The sequence below is a fragment of the Leucoraja erinacea genome, chromosome 13 (assembly GCF_028641065.1).
Source record: "Leucoraja erinacea ecotype New England chromosome 13, Leri_hhj_1, whole genome shotgun sequence".
NCBI classification, from domain to species: Eukaryota; Metazoa; Chordata; class Chondrichthyes; order Rajiformes; family Rajidae; genus Leucoraja; species Leucoraja erinaceus.
This window is the reverse complement of record NC_073389.1, coordinates 25,763,380-25,790,657: the sequence shown is the minus strand read 5'-3', so window position 1 is coordinate 25,790,657 and position 27,278 is coordinate 25,763,380. Positions and strand designations below refer to the sequence as shown.

Below are 27,278 nucleotides of genomic sequence, written 5' to 3'. Positions count from 1 at the left end.
GATGTCCTGAGTTTAGACCTATTCAACACAATATTTCCTCATAGGACAATCCACATTCCAGGAACCAATCAAACATATTACTGCTGCACTGTCTTCAAAGTATTGAACTATTGAAGATGCCCGTTCTAAGCAAATCCCTTTTGCCTGCGACTGGCCCACATCTCTCTGGATCCTTCCAATCTATGTTCCTGTCCAAATGTGTTTTAGATGTTGTTATTATACCTGTCTCAATATACCTCTCTGGCATCTCATTTCATCTGCTTGCCCCACAGGCTTCCTGTGAATTCCTTCTCTTCTCACCTTAAACCTACTCTGGAAAATAGACTCTGCACATTCACCGTATCAGTTCCCCTGTTCTCCAGAGACATCGCCTGGCTTGCCAAGTTACTCCAACACTTTGTGGCTTGGTTTGATGGGTATGTATAGTTTTATCGTTCAAAAAGTTACAACCAAGCCAAGACACAAAGTGCTGGAGTAATTCAGCAGGTCAGGCAGGAGAACATGGATAGGTGACGTTTCGGGTTGGGATCCTTCGTTCTTCAGACCAGAGAAGGGTCCTGACCCTGAAACGTCACCTATCCATATTCTCCAGAGATGCCACCTGACCCCGAATTATTTTAGCACTTTGTGTCTTTTGTTGGAAACCAGCATCTGCAGTTCATTGTTTCTGCATTTTGACTGCTCCACTTCACAATCTCCACAAACTATGCCTACTTTGAAGAAGTTCTCCTCTCTCTCTCCGACGGTAGTCTGTGAGACCCTTTCTCTATATCCTCTCCCCCCCTGATTCCTGCTCCACCGTGTCTGCAGAAGGATCCAAATGTACAATCAATACAAATTCAAGTAGGCAAAGGGAAAGAGAGTACGGAAAATAGTTCTCAGCATTAATAACCACTGCATAAGGATTTATTTTGTGTCTACCTTCTATTTAAACCAGCATCTGCAGGTCTTTCTTAGACATACGGATTTAAATGGATAATTAGCTCCATTGAACGTCTGGTGAAAGGTTGTAAACACCTTCGTGGAGATTAGGAGGCAACGCCTACTGTCAACTTGGTCTGGACTGTGGACCATCACCATGGCGCCCAGGCCGTCAGTCATTCTGACCCCACACAGCCTGTACTTCCGGGTTAGGAGCTGAGTTAATGACGGCGCTGAGACTGGCGACAGTATGGCGGACCGCATAGGTAGGTCGCGATTGCTCCTCTTTCATTCTCTATATTTATCGCGGAAAAGCTGCGGCGTTACCACTACCGGCCTCGATGGATGAAGAAACGAGCCTCCTCTCCCGCTTGATCACTGTCACTAAACACCGGCGTATTATTATTTAAAAATTGCAATGCTCATTAAATTGCCATAACCACATTCAACGAGATGATGTCAAGCACATCAAACACCCTTTAGGCGTAACATTGTTATGAAATGATTAAATGTACAGTTGTACTAGTGGCTGTAATGTTAAAATTATAAGAGATTGTTTCTCCCATATTTTTGAAACTATTCAACTTAATTTTGAAACTATTCAAAATTCATAGAAAACGCATCACGAGAATGGAAAGTAAAATGGACAACAATATATGCATGTTTATGGTAGCCTATTATGAAAATTAATCACTGATTAGAAACCTTTTTTTTGCACGGAAAAGTTGTCGACTGTATGATATTTTGTTTAAGAAATAAATTGGGTCACATGAAAGCATGCTTCCAGATTCTATCGACTATAGCATAGTTATCTCTCTAAATATCCTTTCTTTACATATTGAAATTAAATCGCCTGAGCTTATATTTTCCCAAGTCATCAAACCTATGAACCTTCTTAAATGTTTTTTTTAAACCACCATCTTGATTGAGACTTTCGAGCCCGAGTCTATTCACATAATATCGCATCTTTATGTGTTATGTGTGACAATTGTTCGTCCTGAATTCTCGCATCTTAATGAGTCTACTTGATGGGAACATAAGACATAGTCAGCAACTCATTGGATTATACCAAAGTTTGCAAAAACACAACATGAAACAGTGTATATTAAGACATGTATAGATTCGATTTAAATCCAAAATTAGTGATTATTATTTAAATATGTTACTAACAAATTGCATCTCTATAGTATCATTGGGGCAGTTCCTTCACATAAGGAACTGTCAGATAAAAGCTGAATCTAGGCCAAAGAAATGTATTGTTCAACAGAGAAGCCTTGACAAGTGGACTTTTAAAGCTATTTCTGAACCAGTTTGGGATGAAATTTTTGAGCACGCATCTCAGATGGCGAAAGGCAAGACTCCCAATTATGTTTTAAAGGATATTTAGAGATTGGTGAGATATATGGGAAAAGGTTGCAAAGACTAACATGGGATTATGTGCTAATGGAAATCAGAAGTAGCAAGAAGGGGTCACAAACAATGGTGGGAAATTTATATTGGAGACCGGGAGCTAATGTAGCACAATGGGAATATTTGGGATGTGGATTGAAATTTGTTAAACATGATTACTCAGAGATGGCCAAATAAGCATCAAAATAGTCAAGCTTATAAATGACGTTATTGATGTTCAAAGTGGAAGAAGTAGATGTGTTTGAGAGGTATGGCATTGAAAGGTCATTGGGTTGTTGAGGCTCTGAATAGCCACATTAAATCCAGAACTGTGGCTAAGGAAGCAAATGGAAATGATGGCAAGAATACAAATTCATGGCTATATTTCACAGTTCTACATTTACTATGTCTGTGAATCTGCTAAATAATGTGCAATACCAGCATTATGCTGTATTAAAAGCCAAATATTACTGGAGGAACTGGAATTACTGGAGGAACTCAGTGAGTCAGGCAGCATCGGTGGAGAGAAATGGACAGATTACGTTTCGGGCTGCAATCCTTCTACAAACTGACAGTAGGGGAGAGAAAGCTGGAGAAGAGATATGGGAATTGGGCAAAGCCTGGCAAGTGATATAGGTGAAGTTAAAGGGGGGGGGGGTGTTGACTGATGGGTAGAAATAGTAAAAAAGACTAGATGAAATGGAGACAGAGTGGTGTCAGATAAAGAAAGAAGGGGAGGAGTGAAATGTAAAACTTTGTTTTTCCACAAATGCTGAGTTCCTCTAGCATTTTTTTTGTTCAAGATTCCAGCATTTTCAGTCTCTTGTGTCTCCGATGTAATATTATTTTGTTCTTAAAATTCAAAGACCCTTACCAATCATCTTTTTTTTCAATTATCCTTTCCAAACACAGACAATTAGCAAATTACAGAAATATTATTTAAACTGTTACATGACTCAAAGGAATAGAGAATGTTATACTAAATTACTTTTAATTACATTGACCTGAGTGTGTAAATTAATTTCTAATTTGGAAAAGCACCTCCTCCGATTGTGCAGCACTCTTTCAGTGCTATAGCGAAGCATGCATCCAGTCAAAACTAAATGCTCAATCTTATAACCTAATAGAAATTGGCCATTGAGCTAAGCTGAAACTTGAAATAGCGATTTGCTCAAAGCATTTAAAAGCACTTGAAAAACTACCTCCGTCCTTTTAATTTGAAGTACAATTCAACGTTCATCTTTACAAAAAAAGAAGTTGCAGTATTCTAAGACTGTTATCCAGAACTGCTATTGAAAGAAAACAAATTACTTTGTATTTCTCTTTATATACTTGCATATTGTAAATTTAAACACCACTATGATTTTAATACTATGGGATAAAAGTTCTCATTAATAATTAAATGTACCTAACTGGGGGTAAAAACAAACATCTTTAAATGTTCTCTCCAGGTCTTTACTTTTTTTTGCAAATGGAATGGGTTCGGTGGTACATTCACACAATTTCTTTGTACTTATCTCCAATGGCAGTTATTTATTTGTAAGCCCTTGGTGCCTTTCAGCAGGTACTTTTTGACTCGGGGGAATTCTATAGTTCAGTTTAGTCCTCTTGTTACCAATTCTCTCCTTTTAATAACTTCTGATGGTATGCTGTCAGAATTTCACAATGTCAGATATCATGGCCCAGTCAATAAATCCCAGCAACACACATCAACCAGTGGATCTGCTTAGCGTTAGAAGCAAATAACTTTCCCTTTCCTTATCAAAGGATACTGAAACTAGCTGTATTCTTATTATCGCTTAGATCAATTAAGATAGATTTAGAGTTATAACCCATTGTGTCCATGCTAACCAAAGAAAAACCATACAGTCTATCCATTTTAAGTAGACACAAAGTGCAGGAGTACATCAGTGGGTCAGGCTGCAACTCTGCATCTCATGGATAAGTGATGGTTTGGGTCAGTATCCTTCTTCAGGCCTAACTTTAGGTACTTGGTCCATATCTTTACAAACTGTAATATGTCAAGTGTTCAGGCAAATACGTTCAGCACCCTTTTGAAGCATTGTGTATTGGATCCGTGGTACCCTCTCAGTGGATACATCGTCTCATCAGTTCCCTAATCATTCTATCATTTAATTTAAATTTGAGTACCTAAATTATTAACCTGATTAATTAATCCAAATAAGGGATCGAAGTGGATATATTAATATTTGGGAACCTCTGATTTTGGAGTAAAATAAACTTATCTTTTGACCTAATACTAGTGTGGAGAAATAGAAAGATACATCAGTAACTATCTGATATTAGCCAAAACAATTATTTTCTTGTTTTTTCGATTGCTGCTACAGAATTGAAAGTGGAACCAAGTTATCAATTGCTCGTGACTTTAAACAAACTTTCAACTTTTCTTTCTTATGCTTTCTGCTTTTTTGTAAGAACATATGTGCTAGCTATATGGTAGAAAAATAAATTCTTTTGTTCTGTTCTTTCTTTAGGCCAAAATAGTGATGATGAAACCTACGAAATAGTAGATCTGAGGGAGTATTCAGGACAAAACGAGTGGTGGGGTCGTGTTTTCGGGCAGAGTTCTGGTCCAGTTGCAGAGAAATATTCTGTAGCTACTCAGTTAATGATGGGTGGTGTAACTGGCTGGTGAGTGTGAACAACATTGCAAGTTGTCAAACTTAACATAGTCTCATCTACTGTTGTTACAGTTTTCTTTCTCTTCCCCTGTATTTGTGCACTCTGGGAACAAATGGAGAAAGAAAAGCTGTGGAATACATAAAGACACAAGTAACTGCAGATGCTGGAATCTTGAGCAAAACACAAAGTGCTGGTGTAACTCGGCAGGTCAGGCAGTATCTTTGGAGAGAATGGATTGGCAACGTTTCTGATTGGGATCCTTAAGGGCCTGTCCCACTTAGGTGATTTTTTTAGGCGTAGTCATAGTCGTAGCAGGTCACTGAAAACCGGCGACTGGACCTCCCCTACGACAATGCCTACGACAAGCTACAACAACCTACCACCTAGTCGACGGCAAGCTACTGACAACCGACGACCCAATCGTCGCGACTTAGGACGTCCACCTACGACCACACAGGTGACAACCTACGATGATCGGTCAACCTACGTCCACCCACGACAAGCTACAACCCTGTCTGTAACAACTGAAGACAATTCACGTCATTTTGGCCTCATTGGAACATTGGAATCACCCAGTTTTCCTATAAAAGGGGTTGTAGGATAGGGTTTCCAATCATTCTGAATCATGACTACCATGGAACAACATCTGAGAGCATTGCTCTCACAAGAAGAAGCCCTGCGTTTATAGCAGCCATGCTTAAAGATCAGCACGATAGAAGGACAAGAAGAATGGGGAAGAAGAAGCCCAAGAAGCGGTTTGGGTCGATGAAGCGCTTGTCCTTGAAGAGACCCAGGTTGGGCCAGCATGACAACCTGATGACTGAGCTCCAGCAAGAAGATGAGGCTGTCTTCAGAAACTTCACTAGGCTCCACCCTGAGCTTCTTCTTGGAGCTATGTTGCACTATCCAATGTCCCCAATACAAAGTGCACAATGTCCGCATACTATAGTCACCTGACGACGTGGAGCGTTCCCCACGGAGGCACCACTGTCATAGCCTGGCGTAGCTAGTCGCGTCAACTATCGCCGATGGTCACCAGCTGTCCTAGGGTGTCGCTGGTATGGTCGTAGTTTGTCTTCAGTATAATTGTACATTGTCGCCGATATAGGTGTAGATGGACTTCATCAGCATCGCGACTGTAGTAGCTTGACCTCTGTGGACTTGGGTTTTTCCAATGCCTGTTGCCACTTGACTTCTCTTGACCCACGTGGTCGCCAATGGAATTCACCGAAGTCAGCACCGGGGACAACCGACGTCACCTGACAACAACCTATGTCAGGAGAAAAATCCTTAGTCTCCCAAAGAGTCGTAGCGTCTTTCTGGTAGCCGCTGGATTTTCGAAATTTTCAAATATTTTCGGCGACAGTGGGTTTGACGCCAATATTTGAAAATTTCGAAAATCCAGCGGCTACCAGAAAGACGCTACGACTCTTTGGGAGACTAAGGATTTTACTCATGACCATACAGGCGACACCCTGGCGACCATGTGCGACAGCCTAGTCGCCTGTAGTCGCCTAAAATAATCGACAAAGTGGGGCAGGCCCTTTACTCAAACTCAGTCTAGACCAAAAACTTTGCCTGTTCATTCCCTCCACAGATGCTGCCTAATCCGCTGAGTTACTTCAATATTTTGTGTTCAGCTTTAGAATACATAAATAGCTTTAGTGATAAATGGTTCATGAGAATTGGGTTATACAGATAAAAGCCATGATAATTTTAAAACAACAAGGCCAGGAATTCTGATCAATGATATGGGACGTGAGACACTGTTTCTCTTTGTACATTCAGTGCCCTCCATAATGTTTGGGACAAAGACCCATTATTTATTTATTTGCCTCTGTACTCCACAATTTGAGATTTGTAATTGAAAAAAATCACATGTGGTTAAAGTGCACATTGTCAGATTTTAATAAAGGCCATTTTATGCCATTTAAAGGACATTATAAAAAAAAGCTCTGAGAATAGCTAAGGACAAACTGCACCCCGCCCACACACACCTGGATCTCCTGCCATCAGGCAAGAGATACCGTAGCATCAAAGCCCGGACTACCAGACTGCTAAACAGCTTCCTGCCACAGGTTGTGATGCTGCTAAACAGTCACTCTGCCTGATTCTGCTGCTTTGCACTGACAATTTAATAACTCTGGCGCTGGCCACTGAAAATCAGCTGCCCTGGACAGTTTAATGACTGTTTTTACTGTATTTTAATGTTGCTGTTTTACCTGCTTTTAATTATTTATACTGTTTCATCAGGGACTGGATTGCTTTTACTGTTATTATGTGTGAAATGTTTACGTTTTATGTAAAGGGACTGGCAGGTTTATGGGAAACGTCTTCTAATTTTGCACTGTACAATTGTTGCTTTTCAAGATGACAATAAAGATTGATTGATTGATTGATTGATTATTGTACATTTTGGTTTCACCATGTAGAAATTACAGCAGTGTTTATACATAGTCCCCCCATTTCAGGGCACCATAATGTTTGGGATACGGCAATGTCATGTAAATGAAAGTAGTCATGTTTAGTATTTTGTTGCATATTCTTTGCATGCAATGACTGCTTGAAGTCTGCGATTCATGAACATAGTAAGATTAAACGAAAACTTACCAGTTTGAAGTTTGATCTGTATTTTATGAGGAGGAACGTTGAGGGAATACGTGAAGAACCCGCTTCCAACGCATGCGTGTCATTCTTCAAAGCAGCGGTGTGAGGTCACAGGAACCTATAATGATCTAACATAGTAAGATTATCAAAGAGATACCAGTTTTTGATATGATCATAAGAGGGTGGGAGCGGAGGGCACGTATTCCCTCAACGTTCCTCCTCATAAAATACAGATCAAACTTCAAACTGGTAAGTTCTCGTTTAATCTTACTATTTTACTTCGGAGTCACGTGAGTGACTTCGTGAAGATTTCAAAGCTCTGTGACCTCATGCCGTGGAACGAGTCCATGCTTCACAACTGCCTTGGGTATTGGGAGAGAGCATCATTAGTAATTTTAAAACACACTTATACAAAGAGTTGTGTGGTATAACGAAAAAATATATAAATTTTTTACATTGAGAATCATAGCCCTGTAACCTTTCGGGCAAATTATATTGTTGAACGTAAAATGGTTTCTGAATACAATGATGGCTCCAAAAAATAACTGGTTTATTATAAAACCTTTGGAAAAACCTTTTGGATGACCATCCTGCCATTCTGAGGATTTGGTCTGTGGGTACCTCTAGAATTTTTGCTGCGGATGTTGCTGCAGCCCTGGTGGAATGAGAGTTAAAAACATTAGTGTCTATTCCTGCCATCTTTAGGACATATTTGAGCCACCTTGATATAGTTTGGGTCGTGACCCTTTCATGCGGTTTCTTGTAAGAGATAAACAACGCCATTCTCTGACCTCGAATGCTCTTAGTATATTCTATGTATTGTTGGATGTGTCTTGCTATACACAGTCGTTCGTCATATGGGTATACCATAAATTCAAACACTTGACCCGATGAACCTGGTCTGTTTTCTTTTATTAAATCCTGTATGACAAACACCAGTTTCTCGGGTGAGATGATCAGGGAGTCCAGGCTCAGTTTGCTTAATGGCTGGACTCGTTGTGCGGTAAATAACACCATGAGCATAACCATCTTCATGGTCCGTTACTGAAGTGACAATGCTGTTATGGGCTACCAGCTCCTCAGCATGTGTAGAACGACACCCACGTCCCAGATTTCGGAGTACCTGGTTTTCTTACCAGGGGGTGCGTTCCCACCGTGTGCCGCTCCGTTCCTTGTGATAGGTAATTGGAGAGTGCACTTCTGGCACTATTGATGGCACTGTAGCTCCATCGATTATCATAATGGAGGCTTGTTAAAATTCCAATACGGCCAGAATGTTCTTGGCCTTTTGGTCGAGGTTGTTGTCCAAGCAGTATATGCCCCATTTCTTGATGTGTCCAAGGTACTGCTTCCGTGTTGACAGTCTTAGTGCAGATGAGATGAGATTCATCGTCCTGTCTGACAGCCCCATGCCGTGTAGTGGGTCTTTTAGACTCTACAAATCAATAAATCCATAGTCTTATGGCATGGATGACTGCCCCCAGTCACTGGATGAATTAATAAATTTGGCTATGTTCATGAGGGAACATGGTTCTAACACCATCCCCTGTATGACCGAATACCATGATTTAGTAGGCCAGTCGGGTACTCTGAGAATTCCAGATGCCGAGTCTAGTTGAATTTTCCCTAGTACCCCATTGATGGGGCAGAACGGGGGAAATACATCACCCTATGGCTTTGTTTACATAACAATGCCAAGCTGGTTTTAGAATTTTAGTAAATAATATTGGGGCTGATGTTTGCCCCTCTTTTGAGTCAATGCCTGCCATATAGAAAAACCCAGCTGACACCAAGTCTTTATCAGTAATAAGAGTATCCATCTTAAAATGAATATCTTGAACGAATGTGTTTAGGGTTGAAAAGTCAATGATAATCCTGCAACCCCCATCTATTTTATTTTTAATAAATATGTTTGATACAAATTCTAATGTTCCATGAAAAGTATGCTCAATCACACCTTTTGTGTACAATTTTTGTAGCACCATGTGGGCTTTAGATTGTTTGGTTTATGTAAGGACAAAATGCCATTCTGGTGTATGTTGTACTGGGGTTATTGGGATGAGTAAATTCTATCAGATAACCCTGAATACTGCTGAGATTATATGAATCTGTAGTGATTATATACCATACATAACTGTAGTGTTGCAACCTCCCCCTCCCCCACCATCGTGGGTCCCTTTTTAACAGAAGAAACCACACCCACCTACCTCCATGGTTACCGGTGGTTGTGTTATTTCCTTGGTTTTTTGAAAAGGGGGTTCTGGTTTGATATCTCTTGTTCGGGGTTGTGTGGGAGGTTGAGGCTTCCGCATCTTCCAGGGTGGCCGCCCTGGCCATACCCTAAAAAGGATACTGCGGGTTATATTGATTTCTGGCACTGCCACTGGTATGAGCCACATTTTTTATGGCCTTGCATGTGGCTGGTATCGTGCTCCAAAATAGGCCCTTGCGCTGGCCTTGATGAGCCCCAGTGTCTTGCTTCGTCCACCCACGGTTCTTTGTTTGCAAATGGTAGCATTTTAGGGTCCCAGTGCTGGCTGAATGGCAGCCTTCCACATGTAGTTCAGCTCATATTGCATATTACTAAACAGAGCTAGTGCGTCTTGATGGTCTTTGGTTACCTCCGTTTAGTCCAGGGTGCGGGTGTATGCTATGATCCCTTCCGTCAATCCCTTTAAGGTTTTCTGGATCTTGAGGTCCTGGTTCCTGATGTTCGTCCCCATATGCTGCCAAATGCATTGGTTTACACTGGGCACCTGTAATGCCTCACCGTTGCCAGGTGGCAGATGTCTGGCCAGTCTCTGTAAATATTTCTTGTTGGCGTTTGTGGCCAGACATATAGTAATACTATTGCCATCCTGGATCCAAGTCTACCCATGTTTGACTTGGTTAAAGTAATCAGCCACCATGTCCAGCAGAGTCCCTGCTGTGTTAGGATCATGGGACGCTGTTTTACCAGGCTCTGGCCCATCAGGGTCCTGCCTACTCTTTTTTATAGAGTTAGAGATCTCTAGGGTCCCGCACGGGGTACCCATGTGGGGCTTACCTCCTGCCCACTTGTCTTTTGTTCTGCGGACCCCTCTTGCAGGTCAGCCCAGAACTGACCCGCAGTGCTCCCCTCTGATGGGGTAGAAGCACTGTGCAGCCCTCAAAAAAAGGTACTGCTGTGGGTTTATCACGTTGGAGGAAGGCTCCATACACCGCTTCTTCCTCCTCCAGCGCTCTCGGGCGCTGGTCGCCGGCGGTTATGCAAAGTCGGACCCTTCTGAGTCCACTACCTTGTTTGATTTGTGTCTAGCCTTACCGCTCGGCCGCATGGATCTGGCCGGTGCGGGGCCGACATCGGGCACAGCTGATCCCACTACGGTTGATCCAAGTGCCGCTGGCTGCTGCTGGCTGCCCGCTGCTCCACGGTCCTCCTTCTCCAGCTTTGTCCTTCCTTCCGTGGAGTGGATATGGCCGGTGTGGAGGACATCTGGCACAGCTGATTCCATCTAGCCCATTTCTTTAACCCGGCTCCAACGCTCTCAGCGCTCCTGGCTGCTCGTTTATCTCAGACCGCTGGGACCGACCCCCGTACTGACGGTACTGGTCCCTCGCGGTCGTTGCAGCCGGTCAACCCCACTCTAATGCCCTCAGTTCTGGGCACTCCTGCTTATATGGTCCTTAGATAAGGGACGTATCAGATATTAAAACTGATAATAAACAGCTACTATAGTTGATCTTAGCCAAAAGGCCAAGAAGCGATCTCTGTAACTAAAAAACCCGCTGGGACCGACCCCGGTACTCACATTACTGGTCCCTCACGGTCGATTGCAGCCAGTCAACTGCACTGCAATGTCCTTGGCCTCGGCGCTGGCCGTTAGCGCTGCTTCAAGCCAGACTCGCTTCCAAAGCGAGACTGGCATACTGCCCCAGAAATAAAATTTTCCCCCTGGTGCGGGAGCGAAGTCGGGCATAGGTGTTTTCCCCTCCGGGAATCGATGTGCCGTTGCTGCTCCTGCCGCTGCCGGCTGCCGCTGCTGCTCCTGCCGCTGCCGCTGCCGCTGCTCCTGCCGCTGCTGGCTGCTGTTGCTGCTCTCCTGCCGGCTGCCTGCACTCCGCGGTCTTTCTGCAGCTTACATGGACCCGGTCCATGTCTGCACCTAAAGGGTAAGTGGAAGGAAACGCAGAGTCTCTTACCTGCTGTTCCCGACTTTTAATTCTCCCGCTGGTGAACGTCGTTCCCTGCGTGTCGGGTTCGAGCCGCTCGGACCGACCCCGGTGTTTACGGGGCTGGTCCTTCTGTTCCTAGGGACCCCCTAATTTTAAAAAGTGCCAGAGCACTAATACAACCCACTGTTTTGTGGGTTGTTGGCTCTGTTTTTTCCCTCCACCCCGTATGGGGTGAAGTTGGCACTCGCTCCCGTTATGGGAGACAGTGGTGCCGACTTCCGTTGCTGGCTGACTGCTGCTGTACAGCGGCAGCTCGTCAGCCTTCCTGGAAACAAGAAGAAAGGTAAGGAATTTTCTTACCTGTTCCACAGCCCCAGGCCCATGTAGCGTCGGTCTTTGGGGCTGTGTCGGCTCCTGAGTGCTCCCTTGTCGGCGTTCTCTTCCCGGAGCTGAAGTCGCACGAACTCCCGCTAAGGGAGACTGTCGTGCCACCGGCCGTTGCTGGCTGCCTGCTGTCCTTGTCGGCGCTTGCAGACTTCTCCCCCGCCAGCTTCCAACAGCCTTCTGTAGAAAAAAGGTAAGTAAAGAACGATGTTCACTTACCTTACTGTTGCAGGTTCGAAACCCCGCCGTTTGGGAGGAACGTCCTTCCTCCCGACAATGACGAGTTGCAATGCGTGTAGCGTAATGACACGCATGCGTTGGAAGCGGGTTCTTCACGAAGTCACTCACGTGACTCCGAAGTAAAATCACCAGTTGCTGGGTGTCTTCTCTGGTGATGCTCTGCCAGGCCTGTATTGCAGCCATCTTAAGCTTGTGCTTGTTTTGGGGGCTAGTTCCCTTCAGTTTTTTCTTCAGCATATAAAAGGTATGCTCAATTGGGTTCAGATTGGGTGATTGACTTGGCCACTCAAAAAATGACCATTTTGTATCTTTGAAAAACTCCTTTGTTGCTTTAGCAGTATGTTTGGGATCATTGTCTTGTTGCAGAATGAACTGTCGGCCAATGAGTTTTGAGGCATTTGTTTGAACTTGAGCAGAAAGGATGTGTCTATACACTTTAGAATTCATTATGCTACTACCATCAGGAGTTGTAACATCAATGAAGATAAGTGAGCCAGTACCTTCAGCAGCCATACATGCCCAGGCCATAACACCCACACCACCGTGTTTCACAGATAATATAATAACTTTATTTATAGAGCACTTTAAAACAACCACAGTTGCAACAAAATGCTGAACATAACTGATCATGGACAAGAAATTATTACATAACAATACAAACATTAAACAGTAAAAACAATAACAATTAAAAACATTAAAATCACTAAAAACAGGAGCAAAGTCTCAAGCAGTGTAAAAAGCCAAGGAATATAAATGTGTTTTAATACTGGTTTTGAAGATGGACAGTGAGGGGGCCTGTCTGATGTGCAACGGCAGGGTGTTCCAGAGTGCCGGAGCAGCAACAGAGAAGGCTCTATCCCCTCTGAGCTTCCGCTTAAACCTCGGTGGTGGTATGCTTTGGATCTTAGGCAGTTCCTTCTCTCCTCCAAACTTTGCTCTTGGAGGAGATCACTCTGATACAAGTTAATTTTCATCCCATCTGTCCACGAGACTTTTTTCCAGAACTGTGGTTGCTCTTTTAAGTACTTCTTTGCAAACTGTAACCTGGCCATCCTATTTTTGCAGCTAACCAGTGGTTTGCATCTTGCAGTGTAGCCTCTGTATTTCTGTTCCTGAAGTTTTCTGCAGACGGTGGTCATTGACAAATCCACACCCGACTCCTGAAGAGTGTTTCTGATCTGTCGGACAGGTGTTTGGATTTTTTTCATTATTATAGAGAGGATTCTTCTGTCATCAGCTGTGGAGGTCTTCCTTGGCCTGCCAGTCCCTTTACTATTAGTAAGCTCACCGGTGCTCTCTCTCTTCTTAATGATGTTACAAACAGTTGATTTTGGTAAGCCCAAGGTTTGGTTGATGTCTTTAACAGTTTTATTCTTGTTTCTCAGTCTCAAAACGGCTTCTTTGACTTTAATAGGCACAGCTTTGGTTCTCATGTTGATAAATAGCAATAAAAGTTTCCAAAGGTAATGGAAAGACTGGAGGAAAGATTAGGTGCTGAAAGCTCTCTTATAACTGCATTACGGAGACATTTAAACACACCCGAGCAATTACACACACCTGTGAAGCCATGTGTCCCAAACATTATGGTGCCCTGAAATGGGGGGGGGGGGGGGGGGGGGGGGGGGGGGGGGGGGGGGGGGGGGGGGGGGGGGGGGGGGGTGGGGGGGGGGGGGGGGGGGGGTGGGGGGGGGGAAATGGGGGGGGGGGGGGGGGGGGGGGGGGGGGGGGAGGACTATGTGTAAACACAGCTGTAATTTCTACATGGTGAAACCAAAATGTATAAAAATTCCCTTTAATAAAATCTGACAATGTGCACTTTAACCACATGTGATTTTTTTTCTATTACAAATCACAAATTGTGGAGTACAGAGGCAAATAAATAAATGATGGCTCTTTGTCCCAAACATTTTGGAGGGCACTGCATGCTGCTTGACCTGAGCTTTTCCATCATTTCTGTTTTCATTTCAGACCTAGAATATTTGCAGTTTTGTTTTGATTTTCATGATAATGATGTTTTACATTTAACTGCCATATATAAAAATGGTATTTAAATTAAATTATCTTTGACTGCTCAGTAGATTAGGTTTTTTAAATTATTTTTCTAATTTCAGTTTGATGTTATGCGATTTGATGATAATCCTGATTCTGTTGCCTGTTATGGCCCTATATGAAAATAGTTTAATTAATCTGGATTTGTAGCATGTAAACAAATTAAAAAGACATCAAATTGTACCCGAGTTCACCAAAGGACATTATATACATTCCATTATTATGGGAAAGGGGGTGAGGTAGGAAGACTTTTTATTAAACATCTAAACATCTGCTGTGATACTTCCGAGTTGATCAATAAGACCACAAAATTGAATACTTATTAAAAACAGAAAACCTGCACAATTTCCTTGCAGTTAAAAGAGGTTCTTAATCAATTAAGCGCATGGCTTTGATGTCCCAAAAAGGGAACCGAATGGGCAGTTATTTACACATATATTTCTGGTTAGATAAAACTTTAAGTGATACAGATTTGCCTAACTAATTGTAATTGATGTTTTGAGCAGCAAATCGGCAGTGCAAAGTTCTGAATACTAACATGTAATTCCAATTTCAGCTGAACATTTAGCCCAACATTTACGTGGATTTTCAGTGCTTTCTCTCGCAATGGAAAATGAGAATGAAAATTGACATTTAACAAAAATGACATTTGAGCCTAGGCTATATTAACAAATGTTCTGTCTTTATTGTGAATATGTAAATTTGAAAGGGGCCATGAAACAAGAAAAAATAAATAAACTGGCAAAGATTGAAGGGCAGTGTTACTTTTGTTACATCCAAAAACAAAATGTGGCTGATGCTGAACATTGGAAATAAAAACAAAAAATATAGGCAATACTCAGCAAGTCACCAGCATCTGCAAATGATGAAACAGAATTGATATTAAGGACTAAACCAAGTAATGCCTTATTTAAAATAAAATTTAAAAAAATTACATTTGATGCTTTGGTTTTCTTAACATTCAGGTGTGCAGGCTTTGTATTTCAGAAGATTGGCAAGCTGGCAGCTTCAGCCATTGGAGGTGGATTCCTTTTGATGCAGGTAAATCTTTTATGGATCCATCTCATTTTTGTGAATGTTGCAGATGTAGAGCACAACAGCCAAACCAGAGTAGTTTAAATAGAAATAAACATCTGGGATTTTGTTTTAGATTTAAGTCTAAGACAGTACAACATCATGAGAAACTATTTTCCATTTTCATTTATGATTTGCTTCACAGGTTGAATGTTCATTTTCTCGCAAGCTTTATTGTTCTTAATATATGTGGTAAGTGAAAGGAATATGATATCCAGAAATGACGTCGACCAACATTAGTGTGATTTAAGTTATAAATCTAATGCAAGTTTACTTTTGCAGAAATCTTTGCAGCAGCAGAAGCGTTGTCCTGATGTGAATTTAGTTTATGCCAGTAGTGATTCAAAGCTACGTTCATCAATCTCTACTGAGGCCAATAAATTATGTTAACAAAAGCAGCTTGGAAGTGTGCAGGAATGAAGCATGGTATATGGTACTTAAAAGAACTGGATGGTAACCCCCTTAACTGTTAAAACAAGAAGGAGGATTAGTAGATGTCAAAATGCCACTATTAATGTTTTAATTAATGTACATATTTATGTTGAATTCTCAGCTTTTACGTAATATCTCCCCTTCCCTTTCTCTCATTCCAGTGCCTCCCCTCACCCATTTCTCCCTCTACCTCGCCCTCTTTCCCCCTCGCCTTCCACCTATAACCCTCCCTCTGGCTTTACAATTCACTCCTATTCTCTCCTTATGTAACATCCTTTTGTTTCCTTTTCATCTCTCGCCTTTGCCGACCCATCTGCAAATCACCCCCCCCCCCCTCCCCGTACCCACTGATCACTTGAGAGGCTTTGTCCTGCCTCCATTTATTTTCTAGCGTTCTCCACCTGAACTCCCCACCCCCCTTCTACAATCAGTTTGATAAAGAGTCCCAAAACACCACCTATCCATTTGCTCTACAGTTTCTGCCTAATCTGCTAAATTACTCTAGCACTTTATTTTGTTCAAGAATCAACCATTTGCAGTTCCTCTTGTCTGCCAATTACAGTGCCCTCCATAATGTTTGGGACAAAGACCTGTCATTTATTTATTTGCCTCTGTACTCCACAATTTGAGAATTGTAATAGAAAAAAATCAGGTGTGGTTAAAGTACTCAATGTCAGATTTTTTAAAAAGGCGATTTTTATACATTTTGGTTTCACCATGTAGAAATTACAGCAGAGTTTATACATAGGTTTCTCAGGAAGGCCGTCTGCATCCATAAAGACTCCTTACACCCTTGTAATAGTCTGTTCGAACTCCTACCTTCCGACAGACGTTACAAGGCCTTCTACGCCCGCACCTCCAGACTCGGGAACAGCTTCATCCCCAGAGCTATCGCTGCTCTGAACCGGCCCTGATGAGTGCCCCACCCCCCACCCCCATGAACTGTCTCCCTCGGATGGTCACGTCGCACATCGACCCGGCACAGACATATTTGCACTTTAGACTGTTTTACTGTTCTTTTAAAAAATATATAAATCATGTTTCTCGGGGTATCTAAATTTTATTAGTTATTTAAGTTATGACATCAATTGGAAGCTGCATACCAAATCTTGTTGCACCTATGTTCAATGACAATAAAATATATTATTATTATTAGTCCCCCCGTTTCAGGACACCATAATGTTTGGGACACAGCGATGTCATGTAAATGAAAGTAGTCATGTTTAGTATTTTGCTGCATATCCTTTGAATGCAATGACTGCCTGAAGTCTGTGATTCATGCACATCACCAGTTGCTGGGTGTATTCTCCGGTGAAGCTCTGCCAGGCCTGTATTGCAGCCATCTTAAGCTTATGGTTGTTTTGGGGGCTAGTCCCCTTCAGTTTTCTCTTCAGCATATAAAAGGCATGCTCAATTGGGTTCAGATCGGGTGATTGACGGCCACTTAAGGATTGACCAGTTTTTTGCTTTGAAAAACTCCTTTGTTGCTTTAGCAGCATGTTTGGGATCATTGTCTTGCTGTAGAATGAACAGCCGGGCAATGAGTTTTGAGGCATTTGTTTGAGGTTGAGCAGATAGGATGTGTCTATACACTTCAGAATTCATTATGTTACTACCATTAGCAGTTTTATCATCCATGAAGATAAGTGAGCCAGTACCTTCAGCAGCCATACATGTCCTGGCCATAACACCCCCACCACCATGTTTCACATATGAGGTGGTATGCTTTGGGCAGTTCCTTCTCTCCTCCATACTTTGCTCTTGCCATCACTCTGATTATAAGTTAATCTTCATCTCCTCTGTCCACATGATCTTTTTCCAAGTCAAGTCAAGTCAAGTTTATTTGTCACATACACATACGAGATATGAGTGGTTCCAGAACTGTGGTTGCTCTTTTAAGTACTTCTTTGCAAACTGTAACCCGGCCATCCTATTTTTGCAGCTAACAATGGTTTGCATCTTGCAGTGTAGCCTCTGTATTTCTGTTCATGAAGTCTTCTGTGGACAGTGGTCATTGACAAAGCCACACCTGAAGAGTGTTTCTGATCTGTCGGACAGATGTTTGGGGGTTTTCCTTTATTATAGAGAGAATTCTTCTGTCATCAGCTGTGGAGGTCTTCCTTGACATACCAGTTCATTTGCAATTAGTAAGTTCACCTGTATTCTCTTTTTACTTAATGATTTTCCAAACAGTTGATTTTGGTAAGCCTAAGTTTTGGCTGATGTCTCTGACAGTTTTATTCTTGTTTCTCAGTCTAATAATGGCTTCTTTGACTTTCATTGACATAGCTTTGGTCCTCGTGTTGATAATTGATAAACAGCAATAATAGTTTCCAAACATGATGGAAAGACTGGAGGAAAGACTAGGTGCTGGGATACCTGCATTAGGGAGGCAATTAAACACACCTGAGCAATTACAAATGCCTATGAAGCCATGTCCCAAAAATTACGGTGCCCTGAAATGGGTGGACTATGTACAAACACAGCTCTAATTTCTGCATGGTGAAACCAAAATGTATAAAAATACCCTTTAATAAAATCTGTCAATGTGTACTTTAACCACATGTGATTTTTTTCTATTACAAATAAAACAATTTCTGCAACATTGCAGTTCCCGAAGAGCACAGCGGCCTACGTAATTCTCCAATGGAAGAACTTTGGAACCACCATGACTTTATAGAGCTGGCCGCCTGGCCAAACTGAGCAATCGGGGGCGAAGGGCCAAGAACCAAGAACCCGATGGTCACTCTGACAAAGCTCCAGAGTTCCTCTGTGGAGATGGGAGAGCCTTCCAGAAGGACAACTATATGTGCAGCACTCCACCAATCAGGCCTTTAAGGGAAAGAGTGGCCAGACAGAAACCGCTCCTCAGTAAAAGACACATAACAGCCCGCTTGGAGTTTGCCAAAGGGCATGAGAAACAAGATTCTCTGGTCTGATGAAACCAAGATTGAACTCTGGCTTGAATGTCAAGCGCAAGTCTGGAGGAAACCAGGCACCCCTCATCACCTGGCCAATACCATACCTACAGCGAAGCATAGTGGTGGCAGCATCATGCTGTGGGGATGTTTTTCAGCGGCAGGAATTGGGAGACTAGTCAGGATCGAGGAAAAGATGAATGGCGCAAAGTACAGAAAGATCCTTGATGAAAACCTGCTCCAGAGCGTTCTGGACCTCAGACTGGGGCGGAGGTTCACCTTCCAACAGGACAATGACCCTAAGCACACAGCCAAGACAACGCAGGAGTGGCTTTGTGATAAGTCTGTGAATGTCTTTGAATGGCCCAGCCAGAACCCGATCGAACATCTCTGGAGGGACCTGAAAATAGCTGTGCATCGACGCTCCCCATCCAACCTGACAGAGCTTGAGAGGATCTGCAGAGAAGAATGGTAGAAATTACCCAAATACAGGTGTGCCAAGCTTAGAGCGTCATACCCAAGAAGACTTGAGGCTGTACTCGCTGCCAAAGGTTCCTCAACAAAGTACTGAGTAAAGGGTCAAGATTACTTATGTAAATGTGATATTTCAGTTATTTATTTTTAATTACTTTGCAAAAATCTCTAAACACCTATTTTCGTTTTTTTATTATGGGGTATTGTGTAGGCTGATGATAAAATAAATTACTTGAATCCATTTTAGAATAAGGCTGTAACATAACAAAATGTGGAAAAAGTGAAGGGATCTGAGTATTTTCTGAATGCACTGTACATTAGACAAAAAGTGATAAGAACACACACAATACAATTTATTTGTCACTTGAACCTCATAGAGGCTCAAATGAAATGTTGTTTATGCAGTCATACACACATGAAAAAAAAGATCCAAGACACAACACAGTTTACACAGACATCCATCACAGCGCATCTCCTCCTCGCTGTGATGGAAGGCAAAAAAACGTATCTCTCCCCTGCACTCCCCATTCCCTTCCCGATGTCAGTCAAAGCCCCCGGTGGGCAATGGCAATTGTCCCGCGACCATTAAAGCCACGCCGGGTGATGCAAGGCCACGCCAGGTGATGCAAGGCCACGCTCCGGGTCTTGTTGTTGGAGCCCCCGGCGGGCTCTAGCAAAGTCCCGCAGCCGTTGAAGCCGCTCCGGGCGGTGAGGTAAGGCCCCGCTCCAGGCACTCCTCGACCCAGCGAGTCGGGCGGGTGAAGTCGCCGTTGCAGAAGTCTCGAAAAGCGGTCTCCCAGCAGGGACCTGCGGGCTCCCGGTGTCACTGTCTGCCAGACCTGCGGTAAGCCCCGAATCTCCGGGGGTCGGGTCACAGCAGCTGGGAGGGCTGTTAGAAAGAATGGCGATCCTTAAAGTTAGTAAATTACCGGGTTTGGATGACTCGCATCCTAGATTGCTGGGGGAATTTGGGGGTAAAGAATGCCAAAGTGCTTTCCATAATTTCCCAATGGTAAGTGTGACATCTGTGCCGAAAGAGTAAGGACAGGACTTGCATTCTCAGACTGTTCTTCATGGTTGGGAAGATATTAAGAACAATAATCAGACTTGGGATAAACAATCCCTTGGAATTTGTTAATGGCAACTTGTTTTTTACTAACGATTGAATTTATTATTGAGGTAACAGAGAAGTATAATGACGGGAATGCAGTCTTACATATGGGTTTTCAGATGGCGTTTGACAAAATACATGCAAAAGCTGGTTAACAAAATGGAGGTTCATTGAATAAAGCCGCCAGCAACAGCATAGATTAAAAATTGGGTTAAGCACAGAAAACCTGCCCCAGTAGTTGGTATCAATGGTACTGCAGTTTTGATTCAAATAACTTGGATGCAGGTGTTGCAAGTAAAAATTCAAAGGTTGCCAATTATGTCAGACCTGTAGTTGTAGTAAACAGTGAGAACAATGAGAATAAACTACAAGAGGATACAGGTTTGCATAATTGGCAGACATGTAAAGTATAAAAGTTAATACAAAGGTGTGCAAAATGTGATATTTAGGTATAAAATCTAAATGGTGCAGTTCTTTAGCTTGTGCAGGAATAGAGGAATTTATGTTCATAAATCTTTGAAAGTGATTAGAAAATTCAAGACAGCTGTTTGTAAACCAGAAAACAATCCATGGGTTCATAATTAGAGCAATAAAGTATATTGTAAATCTTTGAGAGATTTGAATTTGAAGAAGGACATCCTTGTGATTGAGGCAGTGCAGCGTAGGTTCACAAGATTGATCCCTGGGATGGCGGGACTGTCACATGAGGAAAGATTGAAAAGACTTGGCTTGTATTCACTGGAGTTTAGAAGGATGAGGGGGATTCTTATAGAGACATATAAAATTATAAAAGGACTGGACAAGCTAGATGCAGGAAAAATGTTCCCAATGTTGGGCGAGTCCAGAAGTAGGGGGGCACACTTAGAATAAGGGGGAGGCCATTTATGATTGAGGTGAGAAAAAACGTTTTCACCCAGAGAGTTGTGAATTTGTGGAATTTCTTGCCACAGGGGGCAGTGGAGGCCGAATCACTGGATGGATTTATGAGAGAGTTAGATAGAGCTCTAGGGGCTAGTGGAATCAAGAGATATGGGGAGAAGGCAGGCATGGGTTATTGATTGGGGATGATCAGCCATGATCGCAATGGATGGCGGTGCTGGCTCGAAGGGCTGAATGGCCTCCTCCTGCACCTATTTTCTATGTTTCTAGAGAACGTAGAGAGGTACAGCACATAAAAAGGTACATGTCCCTTCAGCCCATGTTTTCTGTGCCGAACATGATACCGACTTGAACAAATCCCTCTGTGAGGGTGCAGACAATAATTACTAATAGATAATTTAGAGTCATAGTGATACAGTGTGGAAACAGACCCAACTCGCCCACACCGGCTATCATGTCCCAGCTACATTAGTCCCACCTGCCTGTGTTTGGTCCTTATCCCTCCAAACTTGTCCTGTCCCTGTACCTGTCTATAACTGTTTCTTAAATGTTGGGATAGTCCCACCCTCAACTACCTCCTCGGGCAGCTTGTTCCATACAACCACCACCCATTGTGTGTAAAAGTTACCCCTCAGATTCCCATTAAATCTTTTCCCCATCACCTTGAATCTATATCCTCTGGTCCTTGATTCCCCTACTCTGGGCAAGAGATTCTGTGCATCTATCCGATTTATTCCTCTCATGATTTTGTACACCTTTATAAGATCATACCTCATCCTCCTGCGCTCCAAGGAATAGAGACCCAGCCTACTCAAACTCTCCCTTTAGCTCAGACCCTCTAACCCTGGCAACATTCTTGTTAATCTTCTCTGAACCCTTTTAAGCTTGACAATATCTTTCCTATAACATGGTACCCAGAACTGAACACAGTAGTCTAAATTAAATCTCACCAATGTATTAAACAACTGCAACATGATCTCCCAACTTCTATACTCTATACCCTGACTGATGAAGGCCAATGTGCCAAAAGCCTTTTTGACCACTTTATCTACCTGCGACGACCTTTCAAGGAACCTCCTAGATCCCTCTGCTCTACAACACTCCCCAGAGGCCTACCAATCACTGTGTAGGTCTTGCCCTTGTTAGACATCCCAAAATGCAACACCACATTTCTCTGTATTAAATTCCATCAATCATTCCTCAGCCCACCTGGCCAATTGATCAAGATCCTGCTGCAATCTTTCACAACCATCTTCACTATCTGCAAAATCACCCACTTTTGTATAATCAGCAAACCTGCTAATCTTGCCCAGTATGTTCTCATCCAAATCACTGATGTAGATGACAAACAGTAACGGACCCAGTACTGATCCCTGAGGCACACCACTAGTCACAGGCCTCCAGTCTGAGAAACAACCTTCCACCATCACCCTCTGCTTCCTTCCATGAAGCTAATTTGTTATCCATTCAGCTATCTCTTCTTGGATGTCATGCGTTCTAACCTTCCGGAGCCGCCTACCATGCGGAACCTTGTCGAATGCCTTACTAAAATCCATGTATACAACATCTACAGCTCTTCCCTCTTCGAGATTTGTGAGACACGACCTCCCACGTACAAAACCATGCTGACTATTCGTAATCAGCCCTTGCCCATCCAAATGCCTGTATAACCTATTCCTCAGAATACTCTCTAGTAACTTCCCAACTTCAGATGTTAAGCTCACTGGCCCATAGTCCCCAGCATTTTTCCTGCAGCCCTTCTTGAATAGAAGTACAACATTTGCCACCCTCCAGTCTTCCGGCTCCTCCCATATTTAAGGACGGGTAGTAAATTTCATTCTGGGCTCCTGCAATTTCCTCTTTAGTTTCCCACAATGTCCTCGGATATATCTGATCAGGCCGTGGAGATTTGTTTACCTTCACACATGATAGTACCTTCAGCACTTCTTCGACGGTAACACTGACTGTTCTCAAGACACTTCCATTAATTGCCCCAAGTTCCTCCGTCCTACTTTCTTTCTCCTCGGCAAATACAGAGGAGAAATATTCATTGAGGACCTTGCCCATCTGAAGCTTCACATAGAGGTGATTGCTTTGATTCCTGGGAGGTCCCACTCTCTAGCTACCCTTTTCTACTATGTATTTATAATCATTTTATCACCCCTGAATCTCAGTCTGAAGACGGGTCTTGACCTGCAACATCACAACCGCTTCCGACTCAGTCTTAAGGGTCTTGATCCGAATCGTCACCCCACCCAGACACTCAATCTGAAGAAGGGTCTCGACCTGAAAAGTCACATGTTCCTTTTCTCCAGAGATGCTGTCTGACCAGCTGACTCTAGCTTTTAGTGTCTATTTTCGATTTAACCAGTTTCTGCAGTTCCTTCCTACAGAACCCACATTAAAAACCTATCAACAGGAACAGAAGATAAGATAGATGAAGAAAGTTATTTTTCTGATCAGTCGATTGGTTGCTGGAGCAAAGCAACTATATTATGATAGCACATAAAAGCCAGAAGACTGTGATAGATATGTTTTTCATATTTTATTTAGGATTTGGATTAGATTTTGAGAGAACCTTTTAATAAAAAATAACATAACAGACATTAATAGAACTTGAGCATTATCTTAATTTGCATTAAGTAATATTGATTTATCATTTGAAATTGTGCAAAACAAATAATTTTCTATAGGCAACCTGGTTTTCCACAATAATATGACACCATTGGAATTGTGTGTGCCGATTCATGCAAGTCTGGTGTAAAGTCTATGGACCATAGTTAAAAATAAAAGATTTCTTGAATCTTTGATCAATAATGTATATTTTTTCTTCAGGTTGCAAATCACACTGGCTATATTAAAGTGGATTGGAAAAGGGTTGAAAAAGATGTAAATAAAGCCAAACGACAATTGAGGAAAAAAGCAAACAAAGCTGCTCCTGAAATCAACACCTTTATTGAAGAGGTGAGGGAAATTGGTGTCAATTAGCTTTCTGAACAAGTGGTCCTTTAGCGGAATTTCACAGCAACCCCTCCTGCGTCCAATTGTCACATTTTCTTCCATGTAATACATTGATTCCACCATGCTCCGGCCTTCTTATCAATGCCACAAATGAGATTGGTCGAAATACAAAGAGCAAGGGTTGAACCAAAAACCTTTTCTTTCCAGTTCCTACATCCCCTAAACTGAAAATGTCAAACTCTTAATAAAACACTCATTAATCTTATACATTTGGTCAATAGGCTTTATTCCACAGAGAGGTCTAGGTTGTGATTTAACCAGTACTTTTGGGGTTTCAAAAAAAACCCTTGCATTGTCATGGATTAGAAATCTCCTAAGTACATATTGTAAATCCAGTTTAAATGAATATATTTGTTTTTCCCTTCCTCTCTTTTCCTCCCTCAAACCAAATGATTTATTTCTTGCAATTGTGAGTTGACCTCCCCATTGCTGATAGTGGCAATATTCATGAAGCATTACTCCATGTTAAATGCTTTGTTCTCCACCGCCATTCTCAACGAGATATGAAAGGATTTGATACCCGTCTTTTTGATTAAGGGACCTTGTTTCATTCTCTAGCCTGTCCATTTTGATGTTTGATATGAAATCTCTTAATCAAATCTCATTCTGAGATTTGCCATGCTAGATAAATAACAATTAGAGAATTTAGGTATGAGGGATAATGAATGTACAGATCATGGCAACATATTACAAATAAGCCTAAGCAAGACACTTAGTTTTGGACTTAGTTAGCATGCAAGTCACATCAACCACATGCCAGTGTAATATGAGGTGCTGTTCCTCCCGTTTGGGTGTGGCCTCACTTTGGCAATGGAGGAAGTCAAGGACAGACAGGTCGGTATGGGATTGGAACGGGGAATTCATGTGGCTAGCAACTGAGAGCTCCTATTGGCCTTGACAGACAGAGTGCAAAGAAGTGTTTCAGTGGTTGCCTGATCTACATGTGATCTCACCGATGTACAGTAGACCATAATGAGAGCAATAGACTAGGCTGGAGAAGGTAACAATCCCCTCCCCACTCTCATTCTGATTAATCCAGGTCCTCTCATGCACATCTCTTTCCACTCTCCATATCCCCCATTACCAAGTTCCTTTCCTCTCCTCCATCTCCCCCTTCTGCTCATCGCGCACCCTCTTCCTGGTTTCATATTTCCCATCTGCCCACCATCCCTTCCTCTGGTTCTGCATTTCACTATCCACCTTCCTTTCTTATCAGATTCCACCATCTGCTGACCTTTGTACAATATCTGTAATTTTACTATTTTAAGTCCAACATTTTCTCCACCCATAAATTCATAGGTTCGAAGGCCAGAATTAAGCCATTCAGCCCATTAAGTCCACTACTCCATTTAATCATGGCTGATCTATCTTTCCCTTTCAACCATGTTCACCCGTCTTCTCCCCATAACCCCTGACACCCTTACTAATCAAGAATCTGTCAATCTCCCATTTAAAACTATCCATTGACTTGACCTCCACAGCCATCTATGGCAATGAATTCTACAGATTCACCACCCAACCAAAGACCAATACCCAACACCAAGAAACTACATATTTTGGATCTTTATATAGAATTTTCATCCGTTTGAGCACCATTTTAAGAGTGTACCTTTTGATATAGTTGAAACTTGTAATTATAAGGTTTCTTTAAATCCAAAGCTCTGGATATCTTAAACACAAAGCGTAATCTAATAAACATCTAGTTTTATCAGCTTATGCTTTTCCTGACTGATGCAACATTAAGATTGATGATCATTACCTTAAATATCATAAAACAGTTGTAAAATTGCAATATTATTTAAAAGAAAATCTCTTTAAATTAAATATCTTGAATGTTGATTTTTTTTCTCTCCCACAGTCAGCTGAATTTGTAAAGAAGAATATTGTGCTAACAAGTGGTTTTATTGGAGGCTTTTTATTGGGACTGGCTTCCTAGGAATTTCTGACAATGCAGACACTGACAACAGTTTGCTCCTGAAAAGCTCCTGAAAAGCTCCTGCAAGCATCGAATCAACAATGCATGCAGATCAGCATTGCAGCACATTGGAAAGTTCCAATCACTCAACTAAGTATTAAAAGGACAAAAATAATGATCCTGTACTTGTAATTTTAAATCATCGTAAGAAGGCATTAATTTTTGAGTTTTTGATTGTAGATTTTTCTTGTTATCAGTTCATGCTGTAAAACTTTTTTGCAAGCCAAAAATGTTGTATATTCTGTTGTTTAAACCTTTTACATAGTATTTAAGAAGAGATCTAATTTATATATAAATGGCTTATTATGACTATCTCTAATTTAGTCTGAGGTTGTATATCTACACATAAAGCTTCAATTCTTTTTTCTTATTATTGATTAAAACCTACGTTAGATTTCACAAATTATTATAAAGATAAAACAAAAATAACTTAGAAAATGTGTTTATATTTATACTCATTCTATCTAACCTGTTTTGAAATGCTCTTAAGAAAAACATAGTTGGTTGATACTACTCAATCTTGTGTTAAATACCAGTTTTTAAAAAATCATTTAATTGGTTGTGCGTGTTAGTAACCATTGTTGCCGTTTTAATGGACAGTGTTTGTTTCATCTACCTGACTTGAATTAATCAGAGCAAATTATTTTTAATTTAATGGCTGTACTGCAGGATTGTACACGATAAATGGTCTTTCCCAATAATATAACCAATCATGCAAAATAACTTGGGATGGAATCAATCACTATTGTTTGGACTTGCCAGAGGAATTAAATCTGTCCTAATCTTTTTTTCCCCACAAAATGCAAACGGCACTATTTGAAGAAAATCAGAGTTCTGTCATCAGGGAAAATCAGATGTCTCCTGGGCATTTTAAATGATTTGCTTGTAAAGATTGCTGTGTATAAAACAGTATTTAGATTTCAAAAATTATTTGTTAGTTTTAAGACATTACAGAACGTTGACACCATCAAAAACATTATTTACACACAAGATTATACTTTAGGTG

General features: G+C 41.8%; 1 protein-coding gene and 1 pseudogene across 1 annotated transcript; one reads left to right on the top strand and one right to left on the bottom strand.

Moving 5' to 3' along the window:
• Positions 1 to 1,039: 1,039 nt before the first annotated feature.
• fundc1 (FUN14 domain containing 1) lies at positions 1,040 to 26,995 on the top strand. Its single transcript, XM_055644640.1, has 5 exons — positions 1,040 to 1,187; positions 4,806 to 4,962; positions 15,354 to 15,429; positions 24,112 to 24,240; positions 26,156 to 26,995. Exons 1-5 carry the CDS (start codon positions 1,172 to 1,174, stop codon positions 26,231 to 26,233), a joined length of 456 nt encoding a protein of 151 aa, XP_055500615.1. The 5' UTR covers positions 1,040 to 1,171; the 3' UTR covers positions 26,234 to 26,995.
• On the bottom strand, positions 11,204 to 11,308 carry LOC129703128 (U2 spliceosomal RNA; annotated as a pseudogene).
• Positions 26,996 to 27,278: the final 283 nt, after the last annotated feature.

Coding starts and splice junctions, on each gene's coding strand:
- fundc1 (XM_055644640.1), top strand. Junction 4,963..15,353: donor ATGGGTGGTGTAACTGGCTG/GTGAGTGTGAAC, acceptor CTTAACATTCAG/GTGTGCAGGCTTTGTATTTC. Junction 15,430..24,111: donor GTGGATTCCTTTTGATGCAG/GTAAATCTTTTA, acceptor TTTTTTCTTCAG/GTTGCAAATCACACTGGCTA.